Below are 26,637 nucleotides of genomic sequence, written 5' to 3'. Positions count from 1 at the left end.
GTGATGTTCGTCTGCTACAAAAACGCGGGAAAGTTTGGTATATTTAATGACGCTAGAGTATTTGCGTGCCATCTGGTGGACAAACGTTACATGATAACCTTCTGTGGATAGACCTTGGATAATAATGTCTTTCTCGCATCTCTTTTGCGTTGCTGTATTCAGACTTTTGACACTCCGATATGGTTTTTCGTATCATTTGCGTTTCGTTACTATCGACAATGATCTCTTCTGAGGCTTGATGTTTGTGACCAGGCTTTTCTGATGCAGGCATTTTCGAGACAGGGCCCTTTTGACTTCAGCTCTTCTGATGAAAGCTCTTTTGACCCATGATTTTCTGTTCGGGCCCATCTCAGGACGGTAGACAGCCCAAAAATGCATAAGGGGGGAGGTAGGAGTTGGGGAGCCCGATCCAACCATATTATAGCTTATTTGTAAGAATATGGTTAAAATTTTAGGTGTCACCAAAAATTTAGGGTCCCGGTCCCCTAGACCCCCCGTGGATAGGGAATCATCCATCTTAAGTTGAATCATAATCGAGTTCGGGGGCAATACAAACCACGAAGGTAAATACAACGCAACGTAACCTTACCTAATCTAACCTTACCAAAATTAGGCTGTACTTATCAAAAAAAGTACCAATTCTTGTGGGGAAATTGTTCCCCCCCCAGAATGGGAGTTTTTCATATAATTAAAAACCTAAACAGTTTATATATTAAACAAAAACTAAATTTGAAATAATTATCCTGCGATTTATACTTCTTATGTTTATAATTATAAAACATACCCCATATAGAGCGAACAGACCCTCTTTCTTTATTTCCCTTGTCATATCTGTCAATCATTTTATCCTTCTATGACGGAAACTGCCATGTTTAAACATATTTATTATACAACTGTAGCGCCACTATTTTCAAATACCGCTACCATCATGGCCGACAATGTTCAAGGGAGTAGTGGGAAGTGGGCAGAATCACTTGAAGGTAAGGAAGGAAAATATTTTTTTATTATTTTCATTTTTGCCTGCAATGAATTCATCCCTGAAATTGGTTTAACGAACACGGTTATTCTTGCCTTCGGGATATTTATTGCCTCTTACTGGTTCGATTACATGTGTTGGTTATGTTGTAATTATCAAGACAGGTGTAGACATCTCGAAACATCTTGGATTATACCAATTCTAGAAATCGTAGTAGAAGGTAGTTCATCCATCTAGCGTACTAATGAGGAAATCTATCTCGGTAGAAAAAAGTATTATTTTTGGTTATTCAATCGGCATCAACTTAATGCAGTACATATGTAACCGGAATGAGCTCATAGGGCAATGATAATTGCGTGTGATAAACTTCAATGTATGTATTCCAAGATTTAAAAATAGTTTGTCGGCAAATTTGGGACCATAAGTTTTTGTCTTTATTACTGATGTTGGAATAAACATTAAGTAATATTTTGTGCTTTGCAGGTTTATATTGTAGTAAACAATACTGAATTAAGAGCGTGTTGTTTGCGTAACAAAGCCGTGCACTTTTTGTTGAGTCCATACAGGGGTTTATGTTTATTCAAATCAGCGACGAAGTTTCTTATTTGTATTACTGTTTGTGTTTGGAAATCCATTTTTTGAACCAGAAACATAGGACTAGTTCTTGAATCCAATTTCGGAATGAAAGAGTGGCAGATTTTTTGCCAATTATTTCGAAGTTGGTTGTTCTGGTTTTCGACAAGAGCGTAATAACAATTACGAAAAATTTAAAAACTATATTATTTTAGGACCACTTTCAAAGGGCTTTTGGTATGGATAAGTAGGGTAAGATAGGGTCGGGTTAGGAGTAATTTTGTTAAAAGTAATTCACTTTAAGGAGTATGTTTAGCAGAAGGAGTTCAGAAGCATGTTAAAAACAAAAAAATTACAGGAGAAATGGATGATGCAAGTACTTCGACGTAACATAAATCTAACGTAAACCAACCTAATATTAGCAGAAATAAGCGAAATTCGATCATTTTTTGGAAAATTATGCTGGACCCCTGCACTAATAACATAATAAACTAACCTAATCTAACCTAATGTGAACAGAAATTACCAAAATTGTATTATTTTTTAGAAAAAAAAAGACCCCTTTTGGTAAACATAGGCCGAGTTTAATTTCTCGTTTCTGTGTAAGGATACCAACTGGAGCGTTTCTGTGCTCCTTCAGCCATATTCAGAATACAAATGATCGTTACTTTTCTACAATCCAACCATGCGGTAACCTTGCGCGAATTAGTTTCCTCTGCTTGCCTGGATTATATCCAGTTATGAAAGAATAAATCCAACTTCCGCTCTCCTTACATATTATCAAGCACACAAATGGGCAAATTATCCATTTCTTCCCGGTATTTTTTCAAAATTTTGCTAGAAATGGACGACTTACGTTGGAACTTAACCCTATTTGTTTTAAAGCTCTACTGTGATATTTAGTTAGCCTGAAGAACATAAGCATTTGCCACTATTAGCTTTGTAGTAACCTGTATGGGGGGGCGGGCCTGTGTTCTAGAACCTTCCCCGCTGTGTAGCCGCATCTATTGAGTTATAATAAAGAAAATAATTAACCTGGCTATCAGGCCTGGATTAACCCATCTGGAGGCCAGGGACTAGAAAAATATGTGGCCCTTACTGACTTCGTCTAGTACTTTCGTGAAAATACACTAGGAAAGTTAACCCGGCGACACTGGCGCCTAGCCTCACAGACCCATTTGTTAAATTTGGTAGAATTACAATTATTATTTAGTAAAAAGTTCAAAAGTTTCAATATCTTATCTCAAGGTAATAAATCATGCGCGTTCAAAAATGAAATTTTCAATTTGAACCCCAATCAGAACCAGCGGCTAGCTACTATAATAGTAACAGGGTACAAAAACAAGTGGCACGGCTCTGTGAGACTTGGCGCCAGTGCCGTCGTATTAAGGAAATAAAGTTATAAAGTTTTGGTCATATGTTATTTCATGATGATTGTGTCTTTATGAATCTTTTTAGAGAGCCACTTGCAGGGTTTGAAAAACCCCGGGTATTTTTGAAAAAATCCAACCCACTTTGGCCCATGTGGGTTTTTCAGGTATTGTCGGGTTTAATTGAGTTTTTTCGAAATATTTCAATGTATTTGAGGTAGAAATGTTAAAATATGATTTATATTTCAAGATTGTCATTGTCACAACTTGCAACAATTTTCTATTCACTGCTGTTTTGAAAAAAATGGCCACTATTTTGAAATTTTATATTGGATAGCCGAAAAACTCTATACAGCAAATTTAAAATATCTTGTGCTCCTACCCTCAAAATTTCAAGTTAAAAAGTCCAGAAATTGCATCCTGTAGCATGGATTCCCGCTATTTTGAATAATGGCCGCCATTTTGAAATTTTATGCCACCAAAACGTATGCAGCTGATTTAGTCTCCCGTGCTTCTACTCTGAAAATTCCAACTGAAAGTCCGAAGACTGCCCTTTGTAGCGTGGATATCCACTATTTTGGAAAAAAAAAAAAAATAATAATAATAATAATAATAATAATAATAATAATAAAAAACATTTTGCAATTTTACGTTGGTATGCCGCCAATATCTATACAGAAAATTTAGTGTCTCCGGCTTGTATCCTGAAAATTTAAAAGACCGAAAGTTGAACACTGTGTCGTACAGGCAGACAAACGAACAAATGTAGAGCGAATCATCCTAGGAGCCTCAGTGACGTTCGCCAAATATGAATACCAAATAGCTATATTAATTTAAAACAAAGACATAATTCATCAAAATGTCTTATTTGAAATAAATATTTATCAACGTAAAATAAATTGTTTTATTGTTGAAGTTCACTTCCGATGCTTTGTGCGTGCAATTACGGGAATTTCCCGAGCACTTGTTGCAAGACAGTTGTTTTTTGAAAATTAATTTAAAACAATTAACAAAGATAGGCCTGTAATATATATTTTATAAAATGAATGTTTCAAAATATCATAAATGAAATCAAATATCTTTCAGCGTGAAATAAATAGTTTTATTGTTGAAGTATTCACTCCGATACATTGTGGGTTCAATTGCGGGAATTTCCCGAACACTTCTTTCACGACGGGTTTTTCCTGGAAATGCAGCTTGCTGTACTGTACATCGAAACTTCCATTAATACTGAAGTTTGAATTCAGCACTTAAAATAGTGAGTGTTACGTAGTCTTGAAAGCTCCGAGCATTAAGCTTCTTAATTTTGACAAGAATTTTTACGCTATTGCTGGTGTTGGATCTACAGAATGCTTATTTGAAGGGTAACAACAAATGACCGAACTGAACTGTTGTTAGAAAACCAAATTTTACTGAATACTTTTGTGACCATCAAAGGCAAGAAATAATACTAATAGTTTTACTAATGTATTTACATATTTACTCTTAGTACCTATGACCTATGACCTTAAACCTGTCAGCGTATAAGGGATAACGTCCCACGGTGGCACCGTGTCAGGAAACACATTATTCACGGAAAGTATGTTCTAAAATATAAAATCGCTTATTTTACTTCAAATAGGCTATAAGCATAATCCACACATTAATTTGTTTTAAAATTATCTCGAGCTAAGGTGAGTTTATATTATTATTATTATTATTATTATTATTATTATTATTATTATTATTATTATTATTATTATTATTATTATTATTCATTTAGTGCATTCAGAACTTTATAAAGGTCTTATGTTGAATGTTGTTGTCTACCTTAACGTGAAAGCATAGAATTTGCCCAAAGTTCAAAATCTGATAAAAATAACTTTCAATGTAATCCCCTTAGTTGTATCAATAATATACTAACAAAAAGGCCAAAAACCCAGGTGGGTTTTAAGATTTTTTTTTCTTTCTTTCTTCAGGTGGGTCCAACCTGAAAAAGCCTTCTGTGTTTTCTCGGGCTGGGCCCACTTGGGCAAACCCTGGCCACATGATATTTTGATCAGAGCCCCCCCCCCCCCCTTAAACGGCCATGCTGGCTACTAACCCGCGTTCATTTAGTATCGCTTGCGTGGCATTACTATATGAATTGAGTAGTAAGCTCTGATTTAAAAAAAGAAAGCAACCTAGATGCAGGTTAAGTGCTGTATGTGGTTGTTGTAGGCTGTTTTTGGTGTTGTAAGCGGCACTATATATGGAGGCTGAAGGTACTGTTTGGCGGAGAGGTAAACTTATTATGATCTAGTGGCGGGAAAGGCAGTGTGGAAATGGCATGTATATGTCAAAATGGTGATGTATCGTATTTGGGTTTTATAGAATTATACAAAAGTAACGAGAGTCAGTTGTTGGAATTATGTAAAAGACACGGTGTGCTGTTTACAAGTGGGGCGTTACTATTGTGAAACCATGACAAGTGCTATTGCAACTCATAGCATTGCCAAAATCTACCATTTTCATTACCCTTGCTGAAGCACATACCTATCGTCGCTGACGCGCGTGCTCCCTTCAGACGTACCCCCGCACTATCGCGTGGGACTACCAGCTTCGCCCTGCTCTATTCTGGTTAGATAGCATTAGTTTGTAGTGGCCACTTAGCACATATTGGTTTGTATTTTTTGCACTGATATTTTTATGTTTCATCCGGACGCTGTATTTATACGCAAATAGTAATTTCAAATTTCAAAACTTTACTTGCCTCTGTTTTGAAGGTAACTGAACCTAACTTAGCCTAATGAAATGTAACCTAACATAAGATAATGTAATCTAAACAAATGTAGTATATTTTAGTGCTTTTTTTTTTCCTTCGATTTTCGTATGGTCCGACTAAATCAATAATGCACTGGCTATTAACCCACCTACACCTGTGTATACTAGTTAGCATTCTAGAACTTCCCGCTTTGTAGAGAATACTTGAGGTTAGAAAGCTATTGCGTAAATTAACTCTTGGATATTCTTTGTTTCATTGAATATTTTGTAATCGAACTTGTAACTTATTTCTTCCAGTATCAGTAATTTTATTTAGATAGATTACATCGCAGTGCATGACAATCCACTAAAAGAGTCGATTTCATAGGAACGAGCTTCTCTTCACTTCCTTTGGTAATCGGGAAACTCAAATAATTAGAAACAAGTTCCATATTATTTATAGCAATAATTTCTAATCTAACTATAGAATAGGTCCGTTTTTAACGAGCTTCAATCAAACCTCTTGCATATATTGTGCAGGGTTGCCAGCGAACTTATTGCATTTAGTCCTAGGTGATAGTTTGAAAACGACAAAGAATCACCAGACGTTTGTATAAAATGTGTCGTTTGGCAACTTTTTCATGTCTTTCATCACCTACAGCGTTCCTACTGGTCAGATAAACTGGTGCAGGTCAAGGAAATTCAGGGAAAGTTCGGAAATTTGATAAAATATATTTTTTCTAACATTAATTGTACACCAATTTCAGGTTAGCCAACCATTAATGATCACAGTTTGGAACGTTCTCACTTTTTTATGGGTTGTAAGTGTAATGTACGTATGAACGATTGACTATTAGTTCTCTCAATAGAATAAATGTTCTCATATATAAATATTCACCGTTATTTATTCCTTATCTTTGTGTAAACATCATCCGACATCTATCATGAAAGTCAGGAAATTTCCTGCCAAAGGTCAGGGAAATAGATTTATCCAGATGAGTAGGAAACTTGATCTACTAAGAGCACCGTTTCTCAGTCTTAAGATGTTGCAGATTCCTTGTAGCAATAGCTAATTCTCCACAGCCCTATGAAATCAAAAGTGATTATTTCACATATAAAAATGAAGCAATACATCACAATTTTATAACAATAAATGTATCACTTATGACGATGCAATGCTATTATAAATCGAGATAATTCGGAAAGATACAATGGCCCCGCGTAGCGTAGTCGCTAACGATCTCGCCTTCGGTACGAGCGGTCCCGGGTTGGATTCCCGGTGGGGGGCACTCGGCCAAAAAAGTGCCCGATGGCAGAACTTTCTTTGTCTTTCTGCGATGAGCTTTTGTAAGTCAAAAATTTTCTGCAGAACAAACACTTCTGATTGATAAAAATACGCTTTACGCGACATAGAAAACAGTTTAAACTATATTTATGCGTCGTCCGTGCATTTAAGATATCTACACATAAAAGGCATGTTTTTGTACTTTTCTATTGGCTATTTTTTTTCCTGGCAATGTTTTTGCACAGGCGCGGCAAATTTTTGGCGATGGGGAAAAAGTGTAAAAAGCTTTTTGAGATTAGCCATCCTGAGAGAGGTTTTTCTGGGTTTTCCTCATTCACAGCAGGCAAATGCCGTGATAGTTCCTGAATTACAGGTCCCAGGCCGCTTCCTTCCTTCACCAATCCTTTCTTTCTTCCCTTTTCCAGATAGTATGCTCGCCGAGGGACGTCACCTCGTGCGTGACGGGCTAAATTGCAACAGATGCCGAAAGCCCAGAAATCTAAATCCTAAATCGGAAAAATACAATCGTACCATTAGATCTAATATTATGAATTCAACATTCACCGAACGAGATAGGTGATAGCGTTTTTCAGATGCCGTCTTACGTAAATCTGATCAAAACTAGATACTTATAGACGGAGATCCGGCTTCATATATATATATATTTTTTTCTCATATATACGAGATGAGAAAATGTTGTGTCGCACACATATATATAATGACAAATCACATCATGTGTCCTACAGCCCTTTTGAGAATTTCAGGATGAACATCCTTAGATAGGAAACAAAACTCCAGTAGCGGTAAAAAAGGAAGCAGCATTTTGAACGCCGAATCACAAGACAGCTCTCTAAGTTGTTTTTCTTCGATAGAAGGATGTCCATGTTTCGAGTCTAAGAAAGGCACTTTTTAAGACAAATTGGAAAACGCAGACATAGTTGAGACGCGAAAGACCTCAAATGTTAACATTTTTCAGCAACATAAACACAAAGGAGTTTTTCACTGAAAACAAATCGCTTCATATGTAAAAGGGATCGTATTTTCGTGTATCCAAACAGTTTCATCACAAATTTAACTTCTTCTTTATTGTTGTCTGTACCTTGTCTTGCACAGAAAACATGGTAAAAGATATGTCTTGAAACCTTGAGTTAAGATTCAGGATGTTAGAAATGCGCGCCAAAAAAACAATAGAGGAGAGTCTCGTGAAATCCTTTAAATTGCGATTTAACTAAGTTATGGTAATTAATAAGGAAGACCTTACATTGTCTCGGAACTCAAACAACCGCGTCAGAACCTTATCCTGAAACAGCCAGCAAATTTGCGAGTGTAATAATAAGTATTCCTGATTACTTTCCATTTTATTGCATAGGGAAGAGAAGAGAAGGAAATGATACACTATTAAGAGAACAGGCTTTAATAATATTGACAATTTTTACTGCCGCCCCATTTAATTTTGAAGGGCATACCTAGTTTATTAACCCGAATGAATATTTTGAGCCAGGTGCTACTTGTAAAATAACAGCTTAAGTTCCTGATGTTGAGATTTGTTTTATTTATGTCTTTCAGTCTCGGTTGATAATTCTTTTGTTATCCTTTCTTTTTCTGTTCTTCACAGTTGGCTGAATCCTAGGTGATGTACACTTCTCCAAAATATAATTGCACTCTTGAATCTTTCTAAGCCTCTCAAAATTGTCAGTTTGACAACAACGCATTCAAAGTAGTAGGAAAGGGAGTCATAAGAAATAATAACGAGATTTGAGAACACAGTTCGTTGTTTGAAATACATAGATTCTTCTTTGTTACTTAAGGTAGTGATACTTTCAGAACAAAATAGTATCTCGGCAAATGCAGAAAACTTTAGTAGAATAGTCGCTAACACTTTCGCCTTTGGTACGAGCGGTCCCAGGCTCGATTTCCGGTGGAGTACTCGGTCGAAACAGTGTAAGAGCTTTTTCAGGCCAGCTATGCTGATTAAGGTTTTCCTGGGGTTTTCTCATTCACACCGGGCAAATGCCGGGATGGTACCTATCATTTAGGTTCCAGGGCGCTTCCTTCCTACCCTTTCCTCAGATAGTGTGATCGCCGAGGGACGTCATACGTGACGAGCTAACATGGCAATAGATTCCGAAAGCCCAGAAATCTAAATCTTAATCTGAAAACTTGGCTGTAGGTAAAACACATGCTCTCTGACCACAAAAATCGTTAAAAAAAAAAAAAATCACAAGCAGGGTTATGACGTTCGTTATATCAACATACAACGAGAAATTTATCCGTGCCTGGATGAATTTTTTTCTTCTTGAAGGGGACATACATTTTTGTCAGGTGGAAATCCCTATCTTCCCCTTGTCAGTACGTAAACTGTGAAGAATAAATCCTTCAACTCATTTTAGTAACAATTTAGTAGCATCTGTGTATCCATACAGAAAGAAAAAAAGAATCTGAGATTATTCATTTCCTTGGTGTCAGTTAACGACTATTAAAAACATCACTACTCTTGAAGAAAAAAGGAACATGAATAATTAAACCAGAAACTGTAAATTAAGAACAACAGAGAAGTTAATAAATAAATAAAAGCACGAGGGGATTCAAACCAGAAGTTTTGAATCCTACAGAAAAAAAAAAAAACTAAACAAACGGCTATAGAAACAAATTGTGGAACTACCTTTCAGTTGTATTGATTGCGAAGGAATTTTTTAAACTCCTCCTTGTTTTTTTACGATTTTCTTTGGGTTAAAAAGCGTGTGTGTTTTCTTTAACTAACTAAAAGGGGCGCTTCCTTCCTACCCTTTCCTCAGATAGTGTGATCGCCGAGGGACGTCATACGTGACGAGCTAACATGGCAATAGATTCCGAAAGCCCAGAAATCTAAATCTTAATCTGAAAACTTGGCTGTAGGTAAAACACATGCTAAACTTTTTTGCATTTGCCAAGATACTATTTTGTTCTGAAATTAACATTGCATTAAGTAGTATTTTAAACAGCGAACAGCAAAGTATGCTACGAAGGCTTCGATACTTTATTTATATACAGTGTATATATATATATATATATATATATATATATATATATATAGAGAGAGAGAGAGAGAGAGATAAAACTGCTTCTCGTATTACTTGTGTGCGTTGTTGCCAAACTCACAATTTTAAAGGACTTAAAGAAATTCAGGCGCACAATTATATTTTGGAGAAGTGTATATTACAAATAACCCAGGTGCGAGTAACATGACAAGATAAAGTTTAGTTAAACTAGAGTCTCGCGGACCACAGATTGGGAAACTGCCATAGAGTAAGAAAATAGCAATGTTAGTTTTTCTATTCAAATCATGGTATAGACATAATTAGATACAGTCATCTGCCACTAAGAATGAATTTAATAATAGAGAATACCCGCCAGGTATTAATTACCTCTCCTCTCATCCGCATATATTGGAAGTCTTGATGGAAAGCATAATCTTATGTTCTGCAATTGTACTAATAACAGCGATTAAATATTGTTTCTTGGCATCTTTGTTAGAAGCCTAAATGAATTCACTTATAAGTAATAGGCAATTGTGAAGCATATGTGCATTCAACGAACTTCCTTCATTGTTTGGTGTATATAGTCAAGAAATAAGTTTCTAAAAGATTAAAATAATGGCAGTAATCTGTATTAAAATTCTTGTGTCTTACACACATTTATCATGTTTATAATTTCGCATTGTATTTGTTTGTTGTAGATGAACCAATCGATGTGAGATTAAAAGGAAACCCATTAGATGATTCTTACCTGAAAAGTGGAGATAGAGGCGCTCGACGGGGGAAACCGGAATTGGAGATCTATAGGCCAGGGAGTGGACCTCTAAGGAAATCCGCGACGAGAGGCGACGAAGATTGTAGTGGAAGTGATAATGGTAAAAAGACTGACATATCTGTGAGGAACTCGTATAGTCCGGTGAATATGGATGAGTCTAGGTCAATTCCTCGTGGGGGCAAAAAACCTACCCAGCAGATTTACCAACCAGGACAAGGATTAATTAACAAAGCAGGCCCTAAAAATTGTAAGTTAGGAACCTACTCAAATGTGAATAGTCGGGAAACTACGCCATCTCCAGGTGAAACTAAGGAAATGAACAAGGTGGCAGAGAGAATGAGTAATGTCCACTTGTCGGTTCCTGCGAGTGTTTTTAATGATCATAGTGAGAGTGTTAATTCTAAATCTTCAATTGATAACAAAAAGAAATCCAAGAAACCGGAGCAAGCAATATACGTGCCGAAAGCTCGGATACAGGGCGTGGGGGAACGAGAGGTTTCGAATAAGTCTCCCCAGGACAACGCAAATAGTGTGAAAACTCCTAGTGTAACGATAGTGACATCTAGAACAGAAACAAAATTTGTTGGTGGCAAACAACCTGAAAAGGACGTAAGACCAGGACCTTCGAGGTATGACGGATGGTATAGGGATTCGAAACCACAGCACAAACCGGAAGAACATAAAATACCTAAATCGGAATCATGGGAACGAAGTGGTCCTAGAAACCAAAAATCCGAAATCTGTGATAGAATCGACAACAAAGGTGACCCCAGGAGAACACGGTACCATGGGGAGGGTGGCAGGCGACAAGAGAGATTTGGTCGGGAGTCATCAGAACGAGAATTTGTTCCGCGGGTGCAAGGTGGCGCTGGTGCGGGTAGGGGTAAAAGCAAAAGTGACGACATGAATGATCATAGTGCCCAAGATGGTCACCCGAAGGACGGACGATCCAAAAGATATTCGGGCAATCGTCGCAATAGGAATCCAAGTGGTGGACGTGACAGTATGAATAAGGACGATGTTCACCGAAACGATAACGTACGATGGCGGTCTGAGTCTCCTTCAGTGCCTCCCTATATGAAGAGAAGTGATAGTATCGGCGGACTCTCTACAGAATCCTTCAATGCCCAACGGGAAATCCGTCAAGCCTCGGAACCTCGAACTGTGATAACACCTAGTGTATCCATCGAACCCCGACTCCGAGACAGTCGGAGTGTGGAGCCAATGGGGAGTATTGTGGTTGGGGGTGGCAGAGACACGTGGGATCGTTCAGGAGGTAATAAACTTCAGAATAAACCTCCTTCTGGGCGGAAGGGAAAAGATATGAAGCTAAAACATCCCTGTTTGGATTCCTTGCCACCTCGATTACGAAAGAAATACATGATCGAAGGCGGTGGGACGACGTACGACTCAGGTGGTGAAGATTGGGATGGCAGTACAGTGACTTTTCAAGGACATTCACACACGCTTCCACAAGCTAAGATGGGTAAAGGCCGAGGTCGGTTGAAGCCTGAAGACATCGAGGCAGAACGTTTAGCAGCAGCCAGGTACTCGAGATCTCTCACTCCGGACAAGCTATCTAGGCCCACGACGCCTGTTCATGGACAATTCGATGGTGAGACGTACTCAAGGGACTTTCTCATTAGAATGCCAAGCCAGGAGAATGTGTCCAGAGATGAAAGAGGAAATAGGTATGGCAGACGGACTCCGCCTGTTGGACGTGCCAGTACACCTGAGTCGTCTTTTCCAGAACATGGCAGAACCAGGTAAAGTAACCTTAGAAAATAAAGGGAAATATATATATATATATATATATATATATATATATATATATATATATATATATATATATATATTTTTTTTTTTTTTTTTTGCGACGGTTAAAAGGAAATTTCAGGTACATTTGAAAGCATATTGTTAAGCTCTATTGATAAAGGCTGTCCTGTGTGTGTATTATGATGTATATATTGGTAGACATTTGTACAGTGATACCATTTCTTTGCTTTACAATGCTTCTTCATTAAAACTTTTCCTTTAAAGTACTACTGCCTCCACGAGCGTTTGTCATACTCTCTTGATCTTATATTTCTTTTCTTATTGTTCGCGAGCAAGGTTCTAGATAGATATAAAATATTTTCAGGAGTTAATAAAATCCAGTGTGAATGTCATAGAATTGTCTAGTCAAGCTCAAAAGCATTCACTTTGTAGTGAATACCGTATTAAAAGTCACATTTACGAGAGGGGCGTTTGGTAAGTCTTGAGAATGTCCTAGGCGCGTGCCATTTTAAGATTTCTCTACGAAGTCCTCCTGAAGTGTTACACACTTCTCCCAGCGATGTTCCAGTGTTGTCATACCCGGACGAACCCTCAGTCCGTCCGCGACGGCATCATCACTACGAAACTTTTTTTTTTTTTTTTTTGTGTGTGTGTGTGTGTGTGTGTGTGTGTGTGTGTGTGTGCGGCGAATAGATCGTACTCAGAGAGCGCTAGGTCCAGTGAATAGATGCAGTAGTCGTTCAAAGCTTAATCATTTGGGCAACCCAAAAGCATAAAAAGTATAACAGCAATTCACACATATGGTTAGTACCTGGAACATGGTTGTGGTTGTCTAAGGGTCCAGAAGAAACTAATTTTAAAAGCATAATTTTAGCAAATAAAGCATAAAGCATAATTTAACATACATAGCACAATTCTTGGAAAATTCTGTTTAACTGCAAGCTTAACGTATTGTATTAATATTTAAAAAATATATTTATAATGCAAAATATTTGAGAACATAACAATGCAACAATGAAAAGCTAATTTTTATTTCTGTAAATTTTTCGGTCTTGTCCTTTGAAGTGGAGAAAAAAAAGGGAAAGAAGAAAAAACTTCTTCTTAGAGAACATTAGAGTTGCGAAGTTGTAGGTAACTGAAATGACTGTAAATGCGAGATGCACATATAATTGGCACATTTTTCTATTGCGTATGACAGGAGAAGAAGTGGGAGTAATCCATGGGATCATCCGAAGGAGCCTTACCGAGGGAGGAAAGTCAGTGAGACCGTCAGTGCTCCTACAACGCCATCTGCAGTCACTCATCTTGAGAATGACTTCGATGTTACTAAGAACCAGACGCAAGGAAGAATAAGGGTAATGTAAATGATGTGTTTCCATTGTCTTCTTATTTTATGCTAGTTGAATTTTTAATACATAAGTGTTCCTATTTTCTTTCGAGTTGTGTGCTAGAATCGGGTATGAAACTTAAATAATCACCGTGTTTATTCGATTATAAGCCGAGTTCCTTCGTGGCTAAGTGGTTAGCGTATGCGTCCCTGGCGTGGGACACCCAGGTTCAATTCCCGGTGGGAGCGCATGTGGTTCAGATTTCCGTTAATCAGTAGGTCCACGTCTCACATAGCCGCTAAACGGGACGTTAAATCAACTCGATTACAAGCTGACACAGATAGTAAGCCGACTCCTCGGGAAAAAACAAACAAACAAACAAACAAACAAAAAAAAAAACTAATGCAGGCGACAAAGCACAAGGAATAAATTTCCTTTTTAAATGCCAATGAATTATGCTAAATTACTATTCTTTGTATGTAAAGAAATGTATTTTTCTTGTGAATACGTATATATCACGTAAACCCAAACATTAACTGTAGAAAATTTGTATTTCTTTCGTGATGAAAAATTAAAATCCACTACAATTAGAAGAAAATCCATTGAGTTGACAACAGTGAGTGTATACGATGCCAAAAATTTTGTTATGGTAGCTTATGGCGATATTTTTCCGAACCTATTTCTTGTTGCGTCGAGGTGTAAAGAGTACCATTTACTTCGCCGATATCGGTCCTAAGCCAAACGAAAAACAGTAAATGCTGTGCAAATCTATTGCAAAATGTCCACCTCTGGTATGGAAACATTAAGAAAATGTAAATTAAACATAACTTTCTTACAAGGCTGTCTGTATTCTTTATTATAAATTAATGAGAAATGTAACAGTTTCTATGTTATCTATGATTTCAGTTGAAATAGTAGTCTGAAGAAGGAAGTGATATACTTCCGAAACTGTTACATTTCTCATTAATTTATAATAAAGAATACAGACAGCCTTGTAAGAAAGTTATGTTTAATTTATGTTTAAGATGGACACAAGGCCTTTTTATAAAAATATCTAAGAAAATGTTTATTATGGTAAGAAATGTGGCTTATGTTATCAAATTTTTTATTTTACTGTTTTCACTTTTTGTGCTAAATAAAAAATAAACTTTTTGTGCGAAATAAAAATGTCAACAAGTATCCTAATATTAATAGACAAATCTATTATGAATGTATATACTGTAATTTAGTAATTTCCAGTGATAGGAGGACAATAGAAAGAAATGCAGAGATCTTATTAAACGCTTGCGGGGACATGGGTTTAGAAGTAAATGTAGAGAAAACTAAGTACATGGAAGTGCGTCGGGACTGTAATACGGCAAATTATGGATGCGTTAAAATATTATATAATACTTTTGATAAAGTGGATACTTTCAAATATTTAGCATCAATAATTACAGACGAAAATCATATTCACGAAGAAATTAAATGTCGACTAAAAGCAGGGAATTCGTGTTACTATTCGGTTCAAAATCTCTTGTCGCGAATTCTGTCGAGTAATGTGAAGCTTAAAATATATAAAACAATAATCATGCCTGTTGCTCTATATGGATGCAAAACATGGTCGCTTACTCTGAGGGAAGAACATAGACTGAAAGTATTTGAGAACAAGATCCTGAGACGAATATTCGGACCCAAGAGCAACGGAAATGGGGAATGGCGGAAACTCCATAATGAGGAACTACATAAATTATACGGTTTACCCAACATTGTTAGGGTCGTCAAGTCTAGGAGGCTTAGGTGTGCTGGTCATGTAGCTAGATTGGAAGAAAGTAGAAACGCTTTCAAAGTCTTGACTGGAAGACCAATCGGAAAACGACCATTAGGAAGACCTAGGCGCAGATGGGAGGATAATATTAAGATGGATCTCGCAGAGATTGGAATACAAAATAGAAACTGGATCCAATTGGCTAAGGATAGAAGTCAGTAGAGAGCTTTTGTGAACGCGGCATTTGACCTCCGTGTTCCATAGGCCATAGAGTGAGTGAGTTAGTTATTATTCATCTGTTAATATTATATTACTGTGTGTATTCCAAAGTGATGCTTATCGTGCTTTATATTCTCTTTAATGTAATATTACTTAGTTTTTCTCACTTGTCGTTGTATCCATACGGGCAATGGGTAGTTGAAATATTTGGACGTGTTTTGTTTTGAAGTGTTTATTACGAGGTAAGCCTTTCGTTGTGGTTCTTAGCTTTCTTTCTCTCACTTTTAATTTTTTTTTTTTTTTCCGTCTGTGGTATTACTAGCTTTCTCAAGATTAACCTACTAACAAATGTCATTTTGTTGTCTTTTAGGACTGGAGTGAAGAGGTAGAAGAGAGTGAAAGACTGGGAGCAGAAGAGCAGGCGGCGCAAGAGAGAAGCAAAGGGGAGAAGGACAAACCCCAACCTCATCCACAGCGAGAAAAGAGGCGAAGGAGAAGAAGGTACGAAATGTTATTCTCCTACAGTTTTATATATGCTTCTAATAAGGATTAACAAATCACTATAATTTAATCTCAAGTTCTCGGTAGAATGTACTTAAAAGGAAGAGATTTTTGCCTTATTTTGTCCTAAAAAGTGGAACAGTTCTTGAATAAAAGTATTTCTGTTCTTATCATAAACCCACCGCCGACACTCAATACCAAGACTGGCTCTACTATGTGCAACACGTGCATTTGCACGGGGCGGTAAGTTTCGAGGGGCGGCAAAATTTGCCATAACTTGATTATTTAAAATAAATATTTCTTGTTGGAAACAGACTTCATGATTATGATAGTTAAATTTACTAAGCTGACCTTTGATTTGAATACTACATTCATAAATCGTGTTCATAATAGTTTAAGATTACATAAACAGTGCTAAAGCAAATGGTCAAAGAAACTCCAGCATGAATTGCTTGATTGTTGTCTAATACAAGAATTCAATTCTCGAACAGTAGCGGACACCTGTTTCATTTAGTTAGTTATCACAGTTTTAATATCAAAACTAGTCTTTGTCACAAACAAGTTCTTTATCATTGAAAATGGAAACAAGGTATTTTTATTTTTTTTTTAACAGATGCAGAAGGAAAAACAAGAAATAAAGATAAAAGAGTTAGTTGCACTGGAATTGCAAACAGATATATTAACAATGAAGTTCGATATTGAATTCTGTAAAAAGGATTACCATCTTTCCTCTGCAGGTGTGTTTGGTTATCTTTCACGAACATAATGGCTTATTATTTAAAGAAGAAAACAGACACAACGAAATTGTGTTTGTAGTGTTTAGACCGTTCTGTGTGTGAGTGCACTTTCTCTCCCTCCTTGGTGGGGTAGCATACTTAAAATCGTGGCTTTTGATTTTTATTGGAGAATGAGGGGGACAAATGATGCCACTACACGGGGCAGCAAATTGCGTGGGGCGGCCCTAGTCAATACATTAACCATTAGTATAAATATTCTCATTATCCTCTTATCAAATCAAATTTAAGGGGCCATCGATATAATTTGTAGCATGAAATACACATTTGTATGGAGTTAGCGAAAGTTTGGAGTCAAATTAGCTTGCATGAGGGATCAAATTCAGGAACGTGCCTATAGAATTCACTCGTGTGCAAAGTAGACAGTTAGTTAAAATATGGAAAGTGAAATGTTTACTAGAAATGTTTAATCTTGGCATATGTATCGTTTAGTAATTGCCGAAATTTTAAATAAAATCTCCCACTTTGCTCAGCTGCATTTTCTAGAAGTCTACAGTAAACTCATCATATCACATGGCATTCATTGTTGTGTGGAAGTATCAAAACTAAAGCGTTTCTTTTAATAATAAAATCATATACAATTACTTCATAGTATCAGTAACAATTCATAGAGCTACTTTGTTATTACTTTATAGAGCTGAAAACTTTCCTGAATGGTTCAGATTATGACTATATGGTTGTCTTAAAAGTAAATATTGCTTTTTTTTTTATTATTATTATTATTATTGACTGCGAAAAAAGGAGATTCTCAATTCGACCTGTTTGTATATACATACGTAAAATTTTGAGTATGTACGTATATACACAAGGTGTCTCTATTATGGGATCGATGTGAAAGCGTAGTCTTGGTTAAAACAGCGCCTGCTGAAGTTAGAATCCCGAATTTGATTCTCGGCTTAGTCCTACTTTATCACTGGAATTTTCGTTTCGTGTGATAATCTTGTGTACATTTTTGTTGTTGCTTGATTACATTTTGATCCTTGTTAGAGTTTTGATAACTGAGTTTATTATAGTAGGTATAAAATTTTCTATATACCGGAATTATCAGTAATTACGTAACGAGAAATCAACGCTGCATTTTGATTTCAGAGCTAAAAAGAAGGAACAAATGTATTCCTGTAGCAGAATTAACCATGAACAAGAGTCCAGGAAGGAAACAGAACATAAAAGTTTTTCAGGAATAAGAAGTGCAAGTTAATATTAAAAACTCACTAGGCTGTTAAAACAAAAATTGTTTTTCACAACTCTGATAGGCGTTGACCCATATCATGTAGTATACGGATCACCAATTTTGACGAAAAAGCACTACACGGAGGCAATTCGTTGACGCAGATGTTCTTTTGTTTCTGATTTTTACACTGTTTACTTTTGGTTTCAAGCATCCCCCACTGCAAAATCCATTGCATTCAGATCGGAAAGCCCATTCCACGGTTCTTCTCCGACCAATCCAGAGGCGAAAGTTCTCATCAGACGAGAGAACTGCAAACTGTAATGGAGTGATGCATTATGTTACATAGGCCACTACAGAGGTAAACCAATTTGCTCAAAAATATCCAGTTCCAGGCTTAAGCGGTGTGTTGAATTCTGCTGGCTCGAATACACCTTTGCACGGACTGTTTCTGATGTCAAAGCGCATCTACCACATTGCATGTGGTTTTGATTTTTGTAATAACCTCTCTTCGACGTCTCTGCGAGTATATCCTTCATGTCCTCACAGCAGGATGATTTCTACCTTCCCCCTCAAAGTTAACATGATTCACCTGCAACAATAAAACGAAGACGACAATAAAACGAATGACTGTGTACTGAGTATTGTTGCTGCCACTGAAGGCGTTGACTGGTACACTCTGTATCAAAACTGATTTTACTTTAACTAATTATTAAAGATTTCGTAATTTTTAAATCTTACAATTTTGGGACACACCATATGAAATTGTGCAACACACAGGACTCACCCTGAATATATAATCACAAAGGTTCGATGGTGGTTGGCAAGCAAGTTGGCGGTGGCTCAGTGGTAGAGCGTTCACCTCCGGTGCTTGGGGTCCCTGGTTCGATCCCAGCTCGCGTCGTGTGGACAAACACCGTGCTCGTGGGTTTTCTCGGGGCTCTCCCGTTTCCTCCCACTTTCTTCATTCCACCATTTCACTCATTTCTCATTATCACCGTCTCCTTTAGCCTAACCGGCATAACCGTGGGACGTTAAACTTAAAGATTTCATTTCATTTCCTTTTTTCCCACAGCCTGATAGATAAATCCATACTTCATCGAGTGTGGCAACAAACTTCAACTTTTTGCGAAAGATGGCGTTCGTAAGAGCTTCTACAGTGGGTCATTCTTTCCCTCCAATGGGCGCACGAAGATGTTCAAGACTTTTGAACTCCATTCTGGATTTTAATTTGGCATGTAGGCTGAGGTTCACAGTTAATTCTTGTGCCATGTGCGATCGTCTTGCCATCATACGTTGTGTAGGAGGGTTTTCTTGCAGGGCCATTCGGCGCAACCGGCCTGGAGTCACCGCAGTACGGTCGATTTCTACACCCCCTACTCGTTGAACGTCGTGGTGATTTTGCCAAGTAATTATGTTCTTGATGGTAGTTGATGCCAATGCATATCCATTTTCCCTACACTATTTTTTGAATCTATGTCACGGAAAACTTAGCGAAGCCTTCCCAAAACTAATTCGCCTTGGGAGCTATGATACACCACACATACGCAAACTTCGAACGATACTAGAATCCTTTAGCCTCCTTCGGATCGGTCGATTCTGTGAGCAGGGGTGAAGATTTAAAAATCGGACACACACAGACGAATCAATCTTCTGTATATGTACACTCATGTCCAAAATGATTGTCGCATATCTATAATTGTCTTCTTGTAAGAATATAATTTGATAATGATTTTGCAGGGTACTTTTAATACTGATACTATGTATATAATCGGGAAATGTATTTTGTGGTAATTTCATAGGAAAAGAATTATAAATACGAAAATTAGAATGAGTAAAACAAAGTATTGCTAAATGGACAATGTGACCCACCCAAGTTTCATAATAAAAATGAGAGAGAAAAAAAATGTAATATGAAACTTCTGCCCACCTTTAAACTAGTCAAAATTATATAGAGTTGGTAGAATTGCTGCAGGGCTTTGGATGAGGGCAATTATATGTGATTTGTTTACACGTTACAAGAAGAAAGTTTTATTTTCGTTTTATTGTTCTTATTTACTGCTTTTTTGACATGAAATTTGCCACATACATGTCTTTGCCAACATTATAAGAACAATAGAACATTATTTGCCACATACTAACATTATAAGAAATACCGGGCGAATTCATTATGAAATTGTATTCCTACAAGAACATATTTATAGACATGCAACAATAATTTTGGACATGGGTGTACAAAACCCTTTGATTAAGCCAGTTAGCAGTTTCGTTTATATATGTCCAGCACATGAAATTAAAAACAAGAATGAAGGAGGCAATGAATTTAGAGACCACTATCATTACTTTCTCTATAAATATGCTCTTTTTGTTCTTTGAATAACTAAAAAAATATTTTATAGTTGCTTTCCGTGTTTTGGTATTTATTTTGACATCTAATTATGCTAATTTGGCAGCATTGGATGATTAGAATGGTCTTAAAATGTTACTGAGAAAAAATTTTCCTGTAAATTGCAATATTTTTTCAACATATATATATATTGCAATATTTTATCAACGTCAGAAGATGAAGGTTGTTTTTACTGGTATGTTTTTGTTGCAGACGAGGAGGTGAAAACAAAGGGATTGAAGATGGGGAGAACATTTCTCGCAGGTTAATAGACATTCCAAAATATTTGTTTCAGTTTAAACTTAACAGCGTCGCCTTAAAAGCATGACTGCGTGCTTTTGTCTTTGTATTCGTTCCATAATAATTGGTGGGGGAAAAGTTTTAATTTTTCATTTAAATTGGTATTTGTGTCTTTTGCATGTTGTTTTCCTGCCTGCTGTGGTATTCCTATTCCCTAAATCTGGTCTTATTTTGATATTAATAGAAAACTGGTGTTACATGGTAATGATGTATTTCTGATGGTATATTACTATTTTTATCTGCATTAAACTAATCCTGTGAATTATCCTTCTATTTGGGGTTTTAATTTTCGAATTTTGTGTTCGGTTTTTCTTCCTTTTTTTTATTTGGTTTATATAAAAAATAACATTCGTCACCACAGCATGGTTTAAATTTTCACGATGAAGTATTTTTTTAGCATGTTTGTTTTTCTATAGTAATATAATACTAACCTGTGTTTTTAAAATTGTTCCATAGGCTACCAGCGTTACCTCCCATTTTTTGTGACATTTTTTTGGGTGTGTATGATGAGGGGATATTTTGAGAATGGAGATTCGGAAACATCTATATTATGATTTGAGTTCTTTTCAGAGCAATAGCACACAAAGCATTGTAGCAGTGTTAAGATGGATCCTATTTGTAGACATGCTAAAATATTATATCGCATTCTGAGGTATTTTACTTTCTTGTAGTATAGAAGCAGGATAACTAAATTTGGAAAAATACTGTTGCGTCTTCTTTTTCCTATCTTAAGATGACACAGTATCCAAGGGTTGGAGGGAAACCAAGAGCTTCGTATATGTATATGAAAAAATAGTTTTTGCTAATTTTTAGTGGTATTATGCTTAAATTAAGATTACAGGGGGCCCACACAATTGTGAAAACCATGAATAAGCCGTAGGTTTTGGTGTACCGTGAAAAAAAAAAAAAAAAAAAAATGGAATAAGTCTTGAATTTCGTTACCAAATCATGAAAATCTAGAAAATAAGTTGTTCGAGTCGCAGAATTGTACTTTGGAACTATTTCTAATTTAAAAGTTGAAGAGAGGTTGAGGTTCATTCACACACACACATTTCACAACCACTGAGGTCGTGCTATTGCTTGATTTTTTTTTTCCAGCGCAGCGATAATCGTCATTGTTTTTGTCCCCTCGAGTTATGTTGTTGATGAGTAAAATAGTAAAAGTTCTGTGGATGGGCTTAACATCAACAAAAATTGTTAAATAACCTTCAGGAAGAAATGTCATATTCGCCAAACAGCCCTACTTTGTTACGCGTTGGCAGTTATAGCTCCCACACACTACATATCACATTCTCCCACTCACACTTCGGCCCTGCACTGGACAGTTTTTTATTGTGCGGTCAGTAAAGGTTATTTTTTTAATAAACTTTTCGACCGTGAAATTGAAAAAACTTTGGACCGTGAAAACCGTGAATTTGATTATTTAGTTTGAGTGGGAGCTCTTAGAGTCATTGTTTTTTATTTGATGGATACGAGAATAATTGTCATGTCGAAAAAAGTGCAAAAATGGTATTAGGTCTAAAAGAAAGCCAGTCCTTAATTCCCTGTTCTGTTCGTTTACCTCGCTATCATTATAGCGCTTCCTACATTAAATTTCTTCGTTTTCTAGCATTTATTTCTCCGATATATGCGCAGATAGTCGGAAATGTATCCGAACGTTAATTCGCATTAGTTTCAACGCTCGTCTTACTTAATCAGCCATTCCATCGAAACAGTTCCCAATATCATAATCCGCTACTGCCTTTTTCTGTAATCGAGCTTTCTTGCGTCTTCTGTGGTTTCTGACAACCGTATCGTAACTTTATACAGCTGAAAAAATTAATTAATTGATTAAGACGACCTCGTGACATGTAAATAACACTAGAGTATGTTCCGTGCGAGTCCCGGCGGAAAAGAGTCTTGATACCAGAAAGCCATCAACTGTAATATGATGTCTTCTATCAGGGAAGGAACGATTCTGGAATAGAAAGACTATGACATTATTTCCAACAGAAGACGCTAAACAGCTTGGATTGGGTCTTCATACAATCGTACTTCTTCGCACAAATGATGAACGTCTATCAATAAGTTCCAAACCTGAGTGAAATCTGAAGTTTAATGTCCTTCTGTGATTTTATTATGTATCTCGCGGCCTATCAATCAGATAGCGCACTTTCAACTAGATGATTGATAACCAGCATCGATTGAATATCAACTCAACGCTTAATCAAGTGCTTTTTTTATTCAGGTGGGTTCGCGTTTGTTCTTACGGTTCTGAATCAGCTCTTAAAAATCTTGAATTCTCATCGGTAGTTGAACTGACACCACGGATACAAGCTTTGTAGCTATTAGACAATGTGTGAACCTCATGTCTTACTAAATATATATAACTATTGTGTGGAAAATGTAAAACGAGTGATGAGTAGATTGGATTTATTATGTACCTACTATAAATTTTGTCCCATTTGTCCATTAAATCATTATTTATCGTAGCGTGGTATCAGTTTTTTGAGAACAAGATCCTGAGACGAATATTCGGACCCAGGAGGAACGGGAATGGGGAATGGCGGAAACTTCATACCGAGGAACTACATAATTTATATGGTTCACCCAACATTGTTAGAGTCATCAAGTCTGGAAGACTTAGGTGGGCAGGTCATGTAGCTAGAATGAAAGAAAGTAGAAACGCTTTCAAAGTCTTGACTGGAAGACCAATCGGAAAACGACCATTAGGAAGACTTAGGCGCAGATGAAAGGACAATATTAAGATGGATCTCGCAGACATAGGAATACAAAGTAGAAACTGGATGCAGTTGGCTAAGGATAGAAGTCAGTGGAGAGCTTTTGTGAACGCGGCATTGAACCTTCGGGTTCCATAGACCATAGAGTGAGTTAGTTAGTTTAGCGTGGTATCTGTTTTTAAAAAAAGTTATTGCACTCAATTATTGCCAAGGTATTCAACAGCGTCGTTAGCCGTCTCCCATCACCACCGTCGACGTACTATTTAACCTGTTCTTTGTGCTTCAAGTTCTGTTTGAGTCAAACCTTGAGGTAATCCAGACATTTGTACATATATCGCACTGAACATGTCTAACGCCGAAATTGGAATGCTGTGAATTGAGAGGTGCAAAATATTGTGTGACTTTTAGATGTCAAAAATGTTTGTAACATTAACATTCATAGACAATTAACGGAAGTATATGGTGAAGGATCTAGGGTTATCCGCCCAAGGAAGGTATCAGTAACTAGTTGTGAATACCTTCATGGCAACCGAATACAGCTACAGTTTAGAAAAGATAATACCAACTGTTATAAGTGCTTAAATCTATAATTTGTGTGAGGATGAGAAGGTTAAAGTTTATGGTTAAGTACTGAGTAAATCTTTTTCACTTATCATCTGTTTTACATTAAAATAGTTTTCAGGACAGTATTTATTTATTTATTTATTTAACACACACCTATTACAGAGCCAATTGCTCCAATTACAACAGGTGAATACAAATTCAATATACAATTGTGAAATTGCTAATTAATCTATTAGATTAAAATAAATATAAGAAAAAAAAAAACAGAAAAAAAAGAAAAAAATCTAAAATAGCAACATTCATGCAGGCTATTTTTTTCTTTTTTAAATGCAAAAACATAATCATTACATTACATAAGCAGGGTTCAAAAACAATTGAATCAATTTTATATACTTTTCCAAAGACATCGTAAAATCCACGATTATTCCAGATTTTATAATAATATTATGTTTCTTACAAAGTCTCACAAGTGGTGAATTTTTATGGGAGGTTGTTTTAGATTTAGGTATAACAAATGGTAATCGTACTCTTAAAGATCTACTAGTGCTAAATTTTAACATTTCCAGAAAATCTTGATTAACTATAATACCATTAATAATTTTAAATAGAAAAACATGATGCATTATTTTCCTCCTTTTCACCAGAGACGTACAATTAAATTCCCTTAAGATAACACTATAGTTAACTTTCATATCATACGCAGAGATTTTGAATTTCTTGTACCATAAATACCTTAAAAATCTTTTTTGTATTGATTCGATTTTCCTTATTTGATTATCATAACAGGGGGACCATGCTAATGAAGCGTACTGTAATTTACTTCTAACAAATGAATTAAATAATTTAACTAACACTTCTGCGTTACTTAATTTCTTTGAATTTCTAATTATGAATCCAATGATTCTTAAGGATTCCAAGGATTCTTACAAGGTGTGATCAGAAAGTACAGTGAATTGTATTAGAAACAAACTAATAAGCTTACATGGAATTTGATTTAATCTCCTCCAAAGTACTGTTCCTTTTCTAGCAATGCTTTTATTCCAGCGTTCAATCCATGACTGGAAATTTTACCAGAAGGCTTCTTTTGGAAGGGCGTTCCGCTGTTCTATCTCAATGTCAGGTATGGTGTGAAAACTTTTTCCTTTAAGCACGGTTTTAATTTGGTGAGTAAGGCGGATGTGGACAAACAGGAACACTTTTTCCGGCCAAAAACTCGCAGATCAAAAGCAAGGTGTGGCGCGGCGCGTTTTCTGGTGAAGAAGGAATCCATTTACCTATTTAATCGGCGATTAAAATGCTTTTTACGGACCCATACGAGATCCTTTGTTGTTCAGAAAGCTCTCGAATAGTCATTCGCCTGTTTGAACAAATCATTTGTGCCATTTTCTACACGCTTTCATTTGTTTTTGACTTCGAAGGAAGTCTCGATCGTTGCTCGTTTTCAACCGACTCCTTGCCGCTTTCGAATCGCTCATACCACTTGTAAACACTCTTCAATGCCTCCGCTTCATCGCCATACACTGATTTTAACATTTCATGAGCTTCTTTGGCACATGTTTTGCAGCTTAGAACAAAATTTAATGTTGGTGCGCGACAGACACTCTTAACACGTCCTCACTCTTCTTCCTCTGGAAGCCAACTAACATGTCACAACTCGTTCAAACTCAACAACGATTGTATCAGAGGTTTAGGCTACCGGGATTAGAGTTAAAATGTATACAACGTCGATAGATGGCACTGTGGGTTCAACTACATTCACTGTACTTTTTGATCACACTTTATTTAATATCAAATTATTCCGAGTTTGAATTCTGTCACTTAATCTATGACGTTGGTCATTAAGTCCAGCCGGAGGTGTTACATCCTGCATTTTGAGGGTTTTGGTTTATATTATCTTCTGCTGGATGACCCAAGGACTTCATTGAATATACGGTGTAAATTATTTCACCTTAACTTTTATATGTAATCATTTACCTTCGAAAATAGAACGTTCAGTTCCATAGAACTAATTTTTAATGCCTAACTGTATTGATGTTTTTTTTTTCCCTGTTAATTTCAGAAGTCTAAGCAGAGATCGTGATAAAGGTCGTGAAAAGGAGAACCCAAGGGAGAAAGAGAAGGAAAATGAGCAAGAGAAAGAAAAAGGGAGAGAGAAGGAATCTGTAGAGGACCACCATCGCTCAACGCCCAACAAGGGTGGAATCCTTGTTCTTCCTACTCCGCAGCCTGAACCCCCTTCCATTCCACCTCACCATGTTCCTAGCATTCCTCTGCAGGATCAAGATCAAGGGTTTTTGGTTAGGGGATATTCAGGCCATGGGGGACAGCGACAGCTGTTTGATCCAAATAACCCTTCCAAACCAATCATAGTCTCCACGGGTAACAGGACTCCTGTGGCACAGACAAGGTACGTTGTGGTC

At 36.6% G+C, this 26,637-nt stretch overlaps 1 protein-coding gene across 2 annotated transcripts in view; it reads left to right on the top strand.

Annotated features, from left to right (window-relative positions):
* Nucleotides 1-850: 850 nt before the first annotated feature.
* Smg6 (Smg6 nonsense mediated mRNA decay factor) overlaps nt 851-26,637 on the top strand; it is a 262,862-nt gene continuing 237,075 nt past the window's right edge. Inside the window, exons 1-6 of one of the 2 annotated variants that reach the window (XM_081770437.1) lie at nt 851-980; nt 10,641-12,480; nt 13,689-13,845; nt 16,155-16,285; nt 20,847-20,897; nt 26,277-26,624. In XM_081770437.1, coding sequence (XP_081626563.1) covers nt 854-980; nt 10,641-12,480; nt 13,689-13,845; nt 16,155-16,285; nt 20,847-20,897; nt 26,277-26,624 — 2,654 coding nt within the window. In that variant the 5' untranslated portion in view covers nt 851-853. The remainder of the gene's footprint in view (nt 981-10,640; nt 12,481-13,688; nt 13,846-16,154; nt 16,286-20,846; nt 20,898-26,276; nt 26,625-26,637) is intronic. The other variant, XM_081770438.1, reaches the window with a different exon arrangement.

The sequence above is a fragment of the Thermobia domestica genome, chromosome 9 (genome assembly GCF_964235325.1).
Source record: "Thermobia domestica chromosome 9, izTheDome1.hap1.1, whole genome shotgun sequence".
NCBI classification, from domain to species: domain Eukaryota; kingdom Metazoa; phylum Arthropoda; class Insecta; order Zygentoma; family Lepismatidae; genus Thermobia; species Thermobia domestica.
The sequence above is the reverse complement of the archived record's forward strand: the minus strand, read 5'-3'. Positions and strand labels throughout refer to the sequence as shown.